Source organism: Colobus angolensis, unplaced genomic scaffold (genome assembly GCF_000951035.1).
Source record: "Colobus angolensis palliatus isolate OR3802 unplaced genomic scaffold, Cang.pa_1.0 Scaffold31, whole genome shotgun sequence".
Taxonomy (NCBI): Eukaryota; Metazoa; Chordata; class Mammalia; order Primates; family Cercopithecidae; genus Colobus; species Colobus angolensis.
In genome coordinates this window covers 7,546,938-7,563,062 of record NW_012116377.1, presented here as the reverse complement: position 1 = coordinate 7,563,062, position 16,125 = coordinate 7,546,938, and the positions used below count along the sequence as shown (strand labels likewise).

The 16,125-nt window shown below is 43.5% G+C and overlaps 1 protein-coding gene across 1 annotated transcript; it reads left to right on the top strand.

Moving 5' to 3' along the window:
* On the top strand, positions 1-14,029 carry ROPN1B (rhophilin associated tail protein 1B). The gene is made up of 6 exons (XM_011950761.1): positions 1-225; positions 2,609-2,736; positions 6,197-6,314; positions 7,640-7,801; positions 12,853-13,028; positions 13,819-14,029. Exons 2-6 carry the CDS (start codon positions 2,621-2,623, stop codon positions 13,883-13,885), a joined length of 639 nt encoding a protein of 212 aa, XP_011806151.1. The 5' UTR covers positions 1-225; positions 2,609-2,620; the 3' UTR covers positions 13,886-14,029.
* Positions 14,030-16,125: the final 2,096 nt, after the last annotated feature.

Here is a 16,125-nt window from a genome sequence, read left to right as displayed (position 1 = left end):
GGGTGACCTGGCAGCGGAGCCCGCGCAGGGTTTGCCAGGCGAAGGCGGAGCGCTAACGTCTAACGCCAACGGCAGTCGTGCCCCGCCGCTGCTGTCACCCCTGGCCGCTGCTGCCCTCCCCGCCGAGGTTCTACTGCTCTTCTTGAGAAGAAGGGTGTGAGGCACTGGGTCTCTCCCCACACCTCTCGCCTGAGGCCAGACAGCCGGTTTGGGAGCGAGCCTGAGGTAGCCACCCCGAGGGGTAGTGGAGGGAGGGCAGGGCTCTGAGCGCCCCGAGGGCTGCACTGGCCTGAGCAAGGAGCCCTGCAGGACGCCCCTGGCTTCTGAGCCTCTCCTTGTTCATAGAGCAAGGGGCAGGCAAGATCTTCAAGAGAACGTGACTGTTGGGGATTATGGCTTTCTGGCCAATTTGTGTGCGTATTTTGTACCCAGAATACCATTATACGGTTTCTTACCCGGAGGACAGTGATAGGGAGACTCAAGAGTCTGGAATCAGAGCCCTCCACGGAGGAGCCACACCTCTGCTTTTTCATCAGCAACAGGGATATAAAAATAACTTTGGGAGAATTGTCAGGTGGACCAATGGGCATACCTAGCACTTCACAGACTGCTATCACGCTTTCTTTTATACCTAGCACCTCATGGACTGCTATCATGCGTTCATTTTTACTAGTATCGATTGAACACTAAGTTCCAGGCACTGGGCTAGGCACTGGGATGGTGTGGTGAGCAAAAACTGACCAACCCTGCCGTGGAGTTTACTGGGAGAGGCACACGTTACTCAAAGAATCACAGCAGCAATAGGTAAGTGATGCTCTGAAAGGGTATGTGCAATGGAACTGACAGGGTGGTCAGGGAAGGTTGAGCAGACCTCCAAAGGAAGAATTAACCTGTTAATAGGAGGAGAATGCATTCCAAACAAGAGTAACCACATCCCAAACCCACCACCTCCAATTCCAAACCCAAACAGGGATGTGCAGTTGCCTGTGCTTGGTTCCAAGCTGCTCACAGAAACCCTCTGAGATTCTGACCTGGAGCCCTTCATTCATGTAACTGGAGACTTTCATTTATGAAACGGAAGCCCTGTTTAGCCCATACCAATAAAACCAAATGACAGATTCTAGAAACAAGACTATAGTCTATGTTAAGACCAATATTCTTCAGCACTTGGCAGGTATATGTTGGGCTGCCATTTCACATTGGGAGGCATGTTTTGTTTGCTTTTTTGTGTTTTTAAAAACTTCCTTTTTTCCTCTCTACAGATTTAGTGGTTATATTACTGTTAAAACTTTTCTAATACTTTTCTAAGTCTAAAATCAATCATTATTTTATCATCCTTTCCTCCAAATAAAAGAATATAAATAAAGTAAAAGGTCATGAAGTCCCACCAACCTAAGACCACTTTAGTTTCTTGTCTTGGAATTTCCCAGCCATGCTGGTGCTGGTGTAAATTGAAAACTTAGAACTAGTCCGTGGCTACAAACTCCTGGGGGACTGTTTCTCTCCTGACTAGAAGCAGCAATGCAGACAGGTTTCTTTGTTGCTTACCCCCGCCTGTAGGCAGATATTTTCAGCCACACCTTTTCCAGCTGAGGGTGTAGTCCCTGGGTGGGTCTCAAGTTTAGGTCAGAAGGGGAGTCCTTTAGTCCAGACATTTGCCTTTTGTGAGCCCAATCCTTGGTCTCTACCCACTCTGCCTGGCCATTTATCTCAAAGCTTCAAGTTCCTGCCATCTACATTTGCCCAGATGAGCCCTAGTATCTTCATTTGCCCAGTACTGCAAGTTCCACTTTGCTCACCTCATTGGCCACTGGAAGATTTCTCTCACTTCACTGCAAGCCCAGCAAGGCAATGTGAAAGGCTTGTACTGAGATTTGTCTGGCCTCTAGGTGTTTTGAAGAGGGACAGCTTTTTAGCATATCTAATCTGTCCCTTTCTCTACTCAAAGCAGACAAAAATCTTTTGATCTGTTTATTTGTGGATGGAACTGTATACACTTTATGGATTTTCATGTTTTGTTTCAATTTGTCCTGGAACTTTTTGAGAGAAAATGTACTAGTTTTCTGCCTGACAATTAGAGTGGAAAAGAACATGCAGCTATAGAGACTCTCATCAAATGGCTGTTTAATGAATTAACCTAATGTTAATTCATAGAGGGTTCAGAGTAAATTTTGCTACAATTCTTACCCAGCTAATAAGAGCTGGACGACATGCAAAGATGTTCATGATCTACTTTTGAGTAAATAAACTGTTTTGTATAATCTCATTTTTAAATTTTACAAACATATATATTTATACTGACAAATTCTGTAAGGAGACATCCAATATTTTGGGGTGATATCATTAGGGAATTTTTTGCTGACCTCCACTTTTTAAATAAACAGGGCTGTGTAATTTTTATGTAAAGGACATAACTATTTACAACAGAAAGTAGGGGTTAGCAGACGGCTTTCTAACCTTGGCGTTGTGTAACCATAGAATGCATTTGTCTTGCGGAGTCTCCAAAATTGAGAGTGTCAAACAGAGGCTGGGTGACCTCCTGTCCAGGATTGCTCTCGTCTTATGAGTCCAAGTTTTCATCTTATGTATTTTTTTCTCCTGAGAATAGGCCAACCAATCGATGGCTCAGACAGATAAGCCAACATGCATCCCGCCGGAGCTGCCGAAGATGCTGAAGGAGTTTGCCAAAGCCGCCATTCGGGCGCAGCCGCAGGACCTCATCCAGTGGGGGGCCGAGTATGTGCTCCTTTATCGCCTTCACCTCTTGGAGGACGGGCGGGGAGAGAGGGTCCTGGAAAACCGCAGAGGTTGCCATGGCTGCAGTGAGGCGGTCGGGACTAACTGGCATCGTCTTTGTTTTAGCTCTTGCATTGTTTTGATGCTTTAAAATCCACACATAAATATTACATCTAGTCGGGTGAGGATGGGATGCCTCCCCTAAGCGAGCCAGATTGAGCAGTAGGACGCCAGGTCAATAGACCGTGTCCTGGGGGCAAGCGGCAAGAGTTAAGTGACCGCGTCACATCAGCGTATGCACACTTACCTCCTCCCTGCACTCCTTTTCCCAGTCCCGGTGGAAAGAAGGGCTGGGAATCTCCGAAGCTTAATCTGCCTTTTTTCGTTCTCCTGTCTCACCACTAGATGGCAGCAGTGCAGCCGGGGGAGGGACGCGACAGCCCTGGGTGGATGGGGTGGGACCAGTCCAACTAGTTCATCCCTTTAAGGAGACACTTCCTCCCCTGTGTTAAAACTCTTACTTGGACCCAACCAAAGACGCTTTGTATCTCGTCTTTGAGGAAATTATTGTTATTTTCTTTAGTGTTTCTCTGAACTGATTTGTTCTGCCAACATAAAGATGTCCGCACAGTATCCATTGCATTCTGGAGAAAGGCCAAGCAGAGTGATGGGGTCCTCAGGCATGGCTGAAAACAGTGTGCCTCAAACACGCGGGCCTTCTTTCAGGAGAGACATCCAGAGGCTGCTCAGTAGATGGAGCTTACACAACAATCGCTGCGGGCCTGGATTGAAGCAGCTTTGCACAGAAAGCCTCTCAGCTATGAAATTGCTCCTTAGACAAACTTGCCTGCTTGAAACTGGGGAACCAGGACTTGAGACAGGAGCTGGAAGATAACTAGACCTCTTGGACCATTTTCAGGCTATTTTTACTGTTTTATGATTCCGTGCTTAGGAGGGTTTCAGTAGGAAGGGGAGAGTGAGGGAGGCCGTTGGGAGAAAGCCAGTGAGTTGGGGAAGAGAAGATGTCCTCAGCCTGAGGCTGTGAGTGGGTGTACCGCGCAGATGGTGGGGAGAGTGTGGACACCTTTGAGAAGACACAAAATGTCATCTAAGAGGGGCCTTTCGGAGTCTCTGGGCCAGTGCTGTGCTCCCGGGCTGGATTAGGATGCAGCTTTTACAACTGGAAGGAAAATAGGCCAGGGGTGCTCATAAAAAGAAACATAAATGGCGGTTGCTTTGCCTAGTAGTGAGCCCTGTTTAGTTTTCCACTCTAAATTTTATATATTGCCTCTAAGATTGAACTTTAGCATCAGAAGACTAGTTTATTTTGGCATAGTCAGATAGACAGACTTTATCTTATACATTAGTTTCAAACTCATTTTATTGTCCTTGTGCTGCTGTTTTATAATAAGCAAAATGACATTGCTTAGTATTGTCCCTGACATTTATGGAAGAAGGCATTCACTATTGTAGCCTGCTCGTTCTCATATTGTATCACGTACTATAATTTTTTAGACATCCATGAAAACTTAGTTTATAGTTTAACCACAATGAAAAAGGAGGGCATGACCTAAGAGCACCCTCCTTTCTATCCAGACGTGAAAAGCACCGCTCAGATGGTTGTATGTGACTTACTTAAAACCTGTATCATTTTAGAGAATAAAACTCTACGAAGTATTTCCAAGACAAAATACATATTTAATCCATTGCAAGTAAGAATTTCCCTACATATATGTTGTCAACGAAGAAACCTCTTACCAGGCATCGGCAGGACATATACTTATTTGTCCTCTGGTAGGCATGTGTTACAACACAAATTTGCAATCTATGTATATAACCATGGACCTGATCACTTGCAAATGAAGCTCAATAACCCAAAGAACGAAATCCATGATTACAGCTTTATTTCCATGTTGTCTAACCAATTCCACAAGAAGTCCAGAGATGTTGGTGCTGAGTGTTACTCTACCTGGGCAGCACTTCTGTAGAATGAGGTGCTGTGTGTCCCTGTCCCTCCCATTTATACCACCCAAGTCTGGTTATAAAGCCTGAGGCCACACCCCACTCCTGTTGTCACATTGCACCCACACCCCGCCCACCCCAACACTGATCTGTGTGCAGAGATTTCTCATGCACGTTGTTAAATGTGGCCTTAATGTATTTCTTCTGCCCTTCCTGCTGATGACCTCCAAGGGGGTGACTGGCAGTTACTGCTTTAGTCCATGTAGCTTTAGCTCTGCCTTGCTATGTGGCTGAGACAGGCAATGGTTAGCCCATCATTGTATGGCTTGACCCTAACATGGACTTTTACTAAATTCCCTCTATATTTATTTACATACTACCTGGATCTGGAGGAAGTAATGGAGGGAAAAAAGCAGGGAGGGACAGAAATTTGTGGCTCATGGATCGTCAATAACCAGCCTTTGATGGAGACAGACGCTGCCATACAGCATTGGTGACCCACATGTCAGCGGCTCATGTCCATTCCCTGCTGCAGGCAGCCTCTTTTCATCTTATGCCAATCCTGAAACAGAACTCAGTACTTGTTCCACAATGCCCCAAAACAAAGTCCACTCCACAAAATATTGAGGAGCAGGCAGATTTTACTAAAAATTTTGAGGGAAGATGGAGAAAGTTTTATTTCACAGTCACCATATAGCTTCAGATTGTCTCAAACCTTCTTTGGCTTGTCTTCTCTCCTGAGCCTTGCAGGGTGCCCTGACAACCCTCTCTCCCTTCCCTCTTAAAGCCCCAAGCCTCACTACCTCCGGCCAGAAACCCTTCCTGATTCACCCCTAGGACACTTCCATCTCTTCCCCTTCCCTCCTTTTTTGTTTCTTCAGAGATGGGGGTCTCACTCTGTCACCCAGTCTGGAGTGTAGTGACACAATTATAGTTCACTGCAGCCTCAAACTCCTGGGCTCAAGTAGTCCTCCAGCCTTAGCCTCTGGAGTCGCCGGATTACAGGCCCTAGTCACCATTCCTGTGCTGTCTTCCCCTTTTTCACATACATTACTTTTTAGTTCTCTTCCAAATTCTCTTCCCAAGATTATATATACATATGTAATACATATATGCACATAATACATATGTATACAAGATTATATATATATGTAATATACATCTGCGTGTATAAAACTCTCAGAGATGAAAAAAAAAAAACCTGAACCTGATATGCTCCAGGGAATTGCATACCCAAAGTTTTCTTGGTTCTTCCTCATCCTTAGAGAAGAACAAAGCTTTGTATTCTCTAAGCATTCTCTGTGCCCTAAGTGGAGAGTAACACATTCAGGCTTTTCCCATATGTAAGTGAACTAAACACAATGACACATAGAAGCCACTTCACAAAGGTTCCTTTCTCTACCTCCTTCCCTCAGAAAAAGGGGGAAGGATTGCTAGAACAGCCAGGGTCACTGGATATAGGATGCTCCTCCTACTCTCTTGACTTTTTTTCTTGTAGTTATTTTGAGGCCCTGTCCCGTGGAGAGACGCCTCCAGTGAGAGAGCAGTCTGAGCGAGTTGCTTTGTGTAACTGGGCAGCGCTAACACCTGAGCTGTTAAAGCTCCTGCATTCTCAGGTAAGGGCCCTGCTGCAGCATTGAGGGGAAGGTAGCACAGTGTTGAGGCTGGGTGGGTACAGATGAAAGCCCTCTGTTCTCCTGCCAGTCAGCTGACCACTTAGCACCACCCTAAAATACACTAAACCATGGACTGAAAGTAAACCTTCCCTTGGGGAAATGGGAATAATTTTGAAATAGGCTGTAGGCTGAGTCATTGGTGGGGTCATCCCAGGTTTCCTTGAAGCTGGCAGAATGTACAGGGGTTTAATGCAATGCTAATCTCATCTCTCCAGAAAAGTGCAGGCCCTCAGTCACTCGACAGTGTCTCCCTTACTGATCAAGACCATAATATGATGCCAATCACAGTTTGGGGAAGGGCATATTTCAGCTCCCCGGCTATCCCAGGTCCAGACATAGCTTTTAGCTTTTAGGGAGAGGCTGTGAGCCTCTTCACAGCCACATCATCCTGGCAGCTGCCTGGTGAATGAATGCACGAGGAGGGTCCAGCTTGAGAAAGTTTGTGGTTTGGCCAATTCCCAGGAAATACGGTTGAGCACCACCATACCCTGCTTTATGATCCAGGACAGAGAGGTTAGGGGTGATTTAGGACTGGTGTGGCTAACTACCTTGGTCCCAGAGGCTTAGCATTTCACTAGAATCAGAGGGTCAGGAAAGGTGGTGGAGCACTTCATCAGGGGCATCTGTGCTCTTGTTGCATTGGTGGCCAACAACCAGTCACCTTCCCTCCCTTTATCCACCAAGTACCTTGTGCAGTGAACATGACAGAGCTCTAAAGTACCTGGGATCAAGCAACATTAGGCATCCAGACCAAATCCCCGCAGGTCAGCCACATACCCCACATCATTCCGGGGAAAGCATGAGGGATGCATTTAAAGTCCAGAGCTAAGAACTCAGTGCAATCCGGAAGAAAGAGACCTATGTCTTGTTCTAATTTTACCATTAATTAGTGGTCTGAGGTAAGCCATCTACCCCCTGGTTTTGTTTTCAGGCTGTTCTATCTGTCATATAAGGAATAAAACAATTTAGGAATACAATAGCAGATAAAAGCATCACCAGAAATTAAAATGTAATATAAATGTATATCTTTTGCATAATTCTGACACCTAAAGTTTAACAATTAATAAATTATATTTCAGCATGCTCTTCACTAGGATTCGCGAAGATAACTGCCACACAGAGCCATCTTGTACCTTCCTAACACCCCCTCCCGCCCCTTGCCATGTGCTGGGAGATGTGGACCTGGCCTGGGGGTGGGGTGTTTCTCAGGGCCTTGTCTCAACTTCTCCCACATCTCTGTGTTGTGTCTGTCCCCTGCCCTGCAGGTTGCTGGGAGACTGATCGTCCATGCAGAGGAGCTGGCCCAGATGTGGAAAGTGGTGAATCTTCCAACAGATCTGTTTAATAGTGTGATGAATGTAGGTCGCTTCACGGAGGAGATCGAGTGGCTGAAGTTTTTAGCCCTTGCTTGCAGCGCTCTGGGAGTTGTAAGTTAGCTTGACTGTTTTTTGTTCCTGAGGGGGCAATCTCCCTCCGGGCCTGGAAGGGCAGTGGATCTATACACGTGGTCAACTCTCCAGGGCTGATGATAAACATGCTTCTTCTCGCCTTGTCCTTCTCCTCTCTAAAGCAAAGTCTTTTCTGTGCTTGTCAGGCAGAAGCAGGGGCTGGGAGGGGCAGAGGGAGACACCATCATCAGGCTCTGGGGAGAGCTGACTACAGTGTAGTTCTTGGATTATTTATGAATATTGCCCTCAGATTTATTTTCACTCCACTCCCTCCATTCACATTCCCAGAGACAGCCAAGAGCCAGCTGCAGAAAAAGACTTCCAGACACCTAGAATATATATCAATAGACTCTTTTTAAAGGGGGTACAATCTTGTAGAAAACTATGTAAGAAACAGAATTAGATGCAAAACTCAGACACAAGAAAGCAAAAAAAAAAAAAGAGAGAGAGAGATAAGGCTATTTCTGAATTTAGTCATGACACCTCCATGGATGCAGGATGTTCATACAGATTTATGCCTTTTCCAAATTTGACTTGTTTGATATTGGAAAAGCAATTTTACTGTTTTTTTTTTTTTTTTTTTTTGAGACGGAGTCTCGCTCTGTCACCCAGGCTGGAGTACTGTGGCCGGATCTCAGCTCACTGCAAGCTCCGCCTCCCGGGTTCACGCCATTCTCCTGCCTCAGCCTCCCGGGTAGCTGGGACTACAGGCGCCGCCACCTCGCCCGGCTAGTTTTTTGTAGTTTTTTTTTTTTAGTAGAGACGGGGTTTCACCATGTTAGCCAGGATGGTCTCGATCTCCTGACCTCGCGATCCGCCCATCTCGGCCTCCCAAAGTGCTGGGATTACAGGCTTGAGCCACCGCGCCCGGCTGCAATTTTACTGTTTTGAAGCCAAAGATGCTGAAATCAGTTTATATGTATAGATATCTAAAGCTTGGGTATCTTATATGTGGACTTACATTGTTAAACATTGTTAAAATAACTTAAAATGAATCAAAAACATGGTTTTTTGAAAGAATCCCTGAGATACATACAAGTTTGAAAATTACAGCATTTATATGGGAAAAATGTATCTTTAATATTTTATCTGTAGTTAATTATGATCTTGTTGGTCTACCCCACCCACAAAGGGTCAAATAATAAATAAATTCAATCCAATCCTGAAATTTTAGTCTGATGCAGTAACTGAAACAGCCTAACGGTAAATTTCCCAGTATCTCAGGTTTTTCTCAGCACGCTCTCTTCTCCAAGATGGCAGTTGAATTTAGATGGAAAGAGGTGACTCTAGGACCACAGAGCAGTCATTTCCCACAGCCCTCAGTCTTCTCTGGCATCTCTGGTCTCCATGGCAATGCCTGTCTGTCTGGTTGCTAGCTGCTTGCAGCTTACAGTTTTGGTCTCGTCTCTCCCAGACTGGTGAAAGGCTAACGATGCCTCCCCGACCGACTCATTTCAGTTCTCAATGGTGTTGAGGGCCTCTTTGAGTCTTTGCCAGGGTGTCCTATCTGCTCCCTGGCTCTGGTGGTCTACTTCACAGCCCCTCACCAGTGTGTGATGTGTCTGAGCCCTTCCCTTATCCCCATACCTCAGAGTAACAAAGAGTGACTTTGGAAAGTCAAATTCCAACCCTCCCTCTGCTTAGCCCACTGTGTAGATGCTAAGTTTCCTCTGATGTACCTGCCTCCCAAACTGGAGAGGGGAAACCATGAAGTGAATTGGATCTTTCTACTTCCTTTCTAAAACAAGGAGGTGGGATTCAATGTTCCATGAGGTTCATCTACCTCTGACATCCTGTGATTCTATCCCCACTTCTCTGCTTCCTCTGAGACACCCTCAGGCCTACCTCTGAATAACAGTGAGCTCCTCCAATTCTAAGAGGCCTTGACATATCTGACTTTGTTCCGCATCATCCCCATGTCAAAGAACCCCTAGAGGTAAAGTCAGCCTGGAGGTTAAGTCTGTAAATAAGGGGTACCCTATGAAACCAGTAATCAATATCCTTATATTCATTTCTATCATGCTGGACTGTTTCTGGGATCTTAAATGTGGGGCTGGTCAGTGATACGGTGTGAATGCTTGTGTCCTCCCAAAATTCATAAATTGAAATCTCAACTTCCAAGATGATGGCCTTAAAAGTAGGGCCTCTGGGAGTTGATTGGGTCATGAGGGTGGAGCCCTCATGAATGGGATTAGTGCCCTTATAAAAGTTGCCCCCTCCACCAAGTGAGGACACATAGAACGCATCATTCATGAGGAACAGGCCCTCACCAGAGAGCAAATCTGCTGGCTCCTTGGTCTTGGACTTCCCAGACTCCAAAACTGTGAGCAATAAATTTCTGTTGTTTATAAATTACCCAGTCTAAGGTATTTTGTTATAGCTGAGACTAAGTCAGGGGTCACCATCTGGTGAAGACCTTGCATCCTAGTTAATTCATATATCCTCAGAGGCAAGCCCAGAATTTCTCTTTCCTTTGCAAATTCAACAGCAAGACAGGATCTCTATACCATTCAGAAAAGCCAGTTTGTTCCTTGTAGAAGAGACTACTAACAAGAATTTTTACTCCAGTAGGTAATAGGTACATTTACTCCATCTTGAGCTCTCTGCATCTAATGCACATTATTCAGAATGCGATGGCATGCAGACCTGCATTCCTCCTTCCTTCAGCACTCCTTCTTCTGGACTGGCCTATGCCACCTCCTGTTCCACTGAACTGATTATTAAAAAAAGAAAGAGATCACGTATGTAGAAAATAATCCTGTTCACTGGAAGGAATGACATATTTTGTTAGCAAATGATTTACATTTCAAGGCTTTCACCTCTAACTTTTAAAATGAAGCTCACAAGATGCTTAAAGATTATGTCTGTGAAGCAGATCCCAAAAAAATATTGTACAAGAGAATGAAGATCTGTTTACTTTAGATTTATGTCAGTTTACCAAATAGCTCCAGTCCAAAGAGTTATTTATCCACTCATCCATTTATTAAATCTTTAAAAATACTTAAAAATCTTATGAGGCAATAGAATTTGAAGGTTTGTTGTTTGAATAATCAATAAAAGTTGATGCGTAGGGCTGACAGCCCCTATGTTAGTTTGTTAGGGCTGCCATGACTTGGTGACTTGAACAACAGAAATTTGTTGTCTCTCAGTTCTGGAGGACAGAAGTTCTGGGAACAAGCTGTCGGCAGGATTGCTTTCTTCTGAGGTGTTTCTCCTTCTCTTAAAAATGGCCAGCTTCTCGAACTGTGTCCCTCTGTGCCTGCATGTCTGGTGGCTCTCTCTTTATGCCCTAACTCCTGTTCTTATAGAGACACCCTACTGACTTCATTTTAACTTATCTTTTTGAAGGTCGTATGTTCAAATACAATCGCATTCTCCAGTTCTGGGGTTGAGGCTTTGACATATGAATTTTAGGGGGAACAATTCAGCCCATACCAGCACCCCATGGGAGAGGGCAACAGAACAAAGCATTAGGGGTGCAGAGGGTTGTTTTTGTTTGCTTGTTTGTTTTTTTACAGAAACGGGTGAGCTGTGGGTGGAAATTATAAAGTTCAGAGTGTGCTCGCAAATCTACCCCAAACCATTCTCCCACTCACATGCATGACTTACCATCCTCCCAGACAGCCTCGTGTATACTAGTTAGCCCATGCCTGCCCTCCCACCCGCTCTGAATTAAGTGGAAGTGCCTAGAAGATGCAGTGTTTCACAGCAATTTCCATGAGAGGATCCCCAGGGGCAGGGGAGAGGAAAGGAACGTGGCCTGCCTCAAACTCAATTTTTTTTGACATCGTGTGGTTTATCAAAAATTTTGTTTCATAAAATAACAATGCTTATTAAATGTAAATAAACAAATTTTAAATATTAACTCAATTAAAATTAATAATTATTACAAATTATGTTTAAATTACTTGCCATCAAGTCAAACTATCACTCAAGGAAGAGTTTATTCATATCCTCAGTACCTCAGTACCTCCTGACATAGATTACACTCCTGGGTAACACACACCACAGTTAGAGAAGCCCCATCTAGGTAATCATTCTGTTCTGGGAGAGGATGAGAGGAGAACAGCAAACATCAACTGCTAAGGCAGGACAAGTCTCCGCTACTAATCATGTGGGAAGACACAGCAGCTGCTTTTTCACTCCCCCTAAGGACTCAGGACTGATCTTTCACTGATCCCTGGAAGGGTGTGTCAGGATCTGTACATCATCAGTTTCAGTAAACCACCAAGATCTGTATGCTGACCTTCATTTCACAACTCTTTCGCTTGTATCATTTATTCAAAGGGTGGGTTTATTTAATGACATGAGATTAGTTCTGAGCATGCTCCTTTAGTATTCAAGTTTCACTGTAAGGAGGGTTTGCTTCTGTAGTAACCCTTCTATTAAAATTCCTGGCACTCATTGTCAACCAATATTTCCCCAGCAATATAAGGGTTAGTATTATGTAATATTAAATAAAGCACTAGGTGATTCTATTTAGATGGGCCCAGATGCTTTAGAGGAACATTTAGCTTGATGTTCAAAACCATTTTTCCAGTATCTTCTTGGGACTCTATTTTCCTGGGGAAATTACCCTTCTCTTACCTTCTCTACTGTGTCTTGCTGGAGTATATAGTATCTTGCTGGAGTATATAGGCTAGACCATTTATCTCAGCCCTTTAGAAATATGATTGGAGGGTAATAAGAAATAATTCTAATTATATAGAATGCAAATCAACTTCCTTCCTTTAGTGAGGTTATTCAGACTAAAGTAACAAATATCTTAAAAGTATTTAGGAATTTATAAATTTAATTCCTTGAGTAGTCTTCCAACAAAGAAAGAAAAAATAAAGATACCCAATACTTAATATTTTTTAGAATGAATTAGTGACATTTGAATGTAAAAATTTCAAGCTTTCTAGAATCTTAAATTGTTCCCACTTCATTTTATAAGAGGAATATTTTTGTTTTCTTTCTTGTATCTAAATGGATCTCAGGAATATTGCCTGGAAGAGTAACTTTCTCCTCATTTTATGTAACTTTTATAGACTATTACCAAAACTCTCAAGATAGTGTGTGAGGTCTTATCATGTGACCATAATGGTGGGTTGCCCCGGATCCCGTTCAGCACCTTCCAGTTTCTCTACACGTATATTGCCGAAGTGGATGGAGAGATCTCTGCATCACACGTCAGCAGGATGCTAAACTACATTGAACAGGAAGTGTAAGTTAACTTTTACCCATTGGAGGTGAAAGAATACCAGGAAAACAAATCTATGGGGCCAAGACAGAGGGAGATTATTGTATTATGCTGCTCTGGGAACAGAAAAGTGAGGACATGAAATATAGATCTGAAAGAAAAGGGGAAAGGGAAGGAGAAGAGGAAGGAAAAGAATGATGTAGGGCAACAATTCTTTGAGTCCTTCTGAGACTAGCAGTAGCGGCAGCAGCAGCACCTGAGAACATGTTAGAAATGCAGAATCTCAGGCTATACCCTGGACCTATGGAATCATAAACTCTAGGGGTGGAGCCCAGGAATCTGTGTCTTTATAAGCCCCCCAATAACTCTGACTCACACTTAGCTATGACCCATGGAACCGAAGTGGAGGAGGAGGAGGAGAGGAGGGAGTCAAGGGTTAAGAGGAAAAGAGGGCCGGGCATGGTGGCTCACACCTGTAATCCTAGGGTGGGTGAATGGCTTGAACTAAGGAGTTCAAGACTAGCCTGGGCAATATGGTGAAACCCCATCTTTACTAAAAATACAAAAACTAGCTGGGCATGGTGGTATGTGTCTGTATCAGTTAATTGGGAGGATGGCTTGAGGTTGCAGTGAGCTGAGATTGCATCACTTACTCCAGCGTGGATGACAGAGCCAGACCTTGTCTCAGAAAAAAAAATTTAAGAGAAAAAGGAGCAACAGCAGAATTAATGTGAAATGAGAAAGTTGTTTGTATATTTTCTTTCTTAAATTAACTGTCAGTGAACTAACTGCAGATATACCTTTTTCCAAACAGAATTGGGCCTGATGGTTTAATCACGGTGAATGACTTTACCCAAAACCCCAGGGTTCGACTGGAGTAAAAGCACAATTTTGGCAATTTTAAAGGAAGATACAGAGATGACTGTACTTCAGAATGACTGAATCCCATATACCACCCAAAATCAATTTTCTTGTACAACTGGTACACACTAATAAACAATTAAACAAACATATGAAATCAGAAATGTGCGGAATTAAGATGTGAAATGATTGGAACAAAACACCTTCATTACCAGGAGATTAGTATTCTTCCCACGTGGACACTGAGTAAAAGTGGCTGACAAAGCATGGATAGAAAATGCATCTCCAATCAAAGCCAGATTGTCAGACGTTAAAAAGTAGTACGTTAACCAGACACAGTGTTGTTGTTCTGTGATTGTTAGGCATAATTTAGATGAGTGCCTTTTATATGGTCAATTGAAGTTTTTACCAGTTTATCTCTCCATTTGTTGGTACTGTGCTCTCAAATTCATTCATCCTCTCACTCATCAATATTTATTGAGGTTAGCTGTGTGCCAGGAATAGGGTTGCCAGAAAAAGCACAGGACACCCAGTTAAATTTGAATTTCAGACAAACAACAAATGTTCTGTTTTGGTTTTTGCTAAACCTGGCAACATTCCAGGAAGTATGCTGGCTTCTGAGCAGATGCAAATAACATCTAAATTCTGCCTTCAAGGAGCTCACAGTCTAACACTAAGATAAGACCTGAACATAAATCACTTTCATGCAAATGGCCTTGAGAAGAACTAACAGTATTCCAGAAAGTGTCAATGTCAACGGATTTTTCTGAAAGCATACACAGATGTCATAGAACCCACTAGAGAAATCCAGAATGCCCAAGGCTCAGGATTATCCAGGACTAGCCCTTTGAGCTTGGTCTGGAGGTTTAGTCCCTCTAGTATCATGGATACACAACTTTGCTTGTCTGTCCAGTCTTTCATAATTCAGCACATTGGACCCAATGACTTTGCCAATTGGCTCACCTCTGAATTGTGAAAGTCTCTGTTCAGGTTTGACCATGTTCCAGTTTATAGGAAATGACCAAAGTTGAAAACTATACCTAGACAGGCACTGAGGATATATACAAGGCATCATAGGTTTGGAGTCAGACAGATCTGGATTCAAATTATTTCTCACCAGTGACATCGAACAACTTAATTTATCTAAGATTGTTTCTTAGAGATAATGACACTGACTTCATAAGGTCATATTGTAAGGAAAAATTTGAGAATTTATAAAGCACTGTACACAGTGGCTTACACATGGTAAGTGCTTAATACATGTTGGCTATTATCATTAATACAATATTTGTAATCATTAATACAGTATTTGTAATACTGTTAATACAGCATAGCCCAGGTAGAGGTCAAAGCACAAAGCTGTTTTCCATCCTTGGGGTGACTGCAGAAGCAGGTTGATTTGGCAGATGTGCTGTAGGTACTGTGTCCCTAGTGAGCAGCTGTGGCATAGCAATATCAATAGCTTAGAGCAAGCATTGCCCCAGTGAACCAGGGCAGGAGAGGAGGAAGATGGCGCACACCAAGTGGTGGCTCAAAAGATGAGCAACTGGCAGTGCAACAATGGTATTGGGGATACTGCTCTGAACAAGATGAGGTCCCTGCTTTTATAGAGATTAAATTCTACTTAGGAAGACAGACATTACATAACCAAACACAAGTTTATAATTGTGAGAAACGATGCTACTACATAGTAGCACGGGACACACAGCTAGTGTGCAGGGGCAGGATAGACAGGCTTTTGTGAGGAAGTAATTTGAGAGCAAGTTCGGAAGCCACAGGCAACTCAGAAAGGTGTATCTGCAGCCCACATGTCCTTGCCAAGCTCCAGACTCAACTATTCAGTAGCTAACTTGACATCTTTCTTGGATGACTCCAAAGTACTCTCTAATTTAACAAATCCAAAAATGATTTTCCTGGTTTGCATTTTTTTCATAATAAAATGTTGGAGAGAAATGAGTTCATAAGCTTCCTTCCTAAATGTGGATCTCTCCCACCACCCGCCAAGATACAAAACCCAGAAACCAGGGTCAACAAATACCTCCCCACTGCCTTACTTTCCAACTCTATCAGCAAGTGCTCTCCATTTTACCTCCTATGCATCTCTCAAATATGTCCTCTTCACCTTCCCTCACCACCACCTGCCTTAGGTCCCCTCATCCCCTCCCAGCTACCAATATATTTCATCTGGACTTCCTATCAATCTGGTCCTCACAGGAAACAGAAGACAATCTAGAGTTTTGAAGATAATTAAAACGTTTAC

Excerpts from the sequence above, each read along its gene's own strand:
- ROPN1B (XM_011950761.1), top strand. The coding sequence starts at position 2,621 with ATGGCTCAGACAGATAAGCCAACATGCATCCCGCCGGAGCTGCCGAAG. Across the intron at positions 6,315-7,639 it reads TAAAGCTCCTGCATTCTCAG|GTTGCTGGGAGACTGATCGT; the intron begins GTAAGGGCCCTG and ends CCTGCCCTGCAG. Across the intron at positions 13,029-13,818 it reads AACTACATTGAACAGGAAGT|AATTGGGCCTGATGGTTTAA; the intron begins GTAAGTTAACTT and ends TTTTCCAAACAG.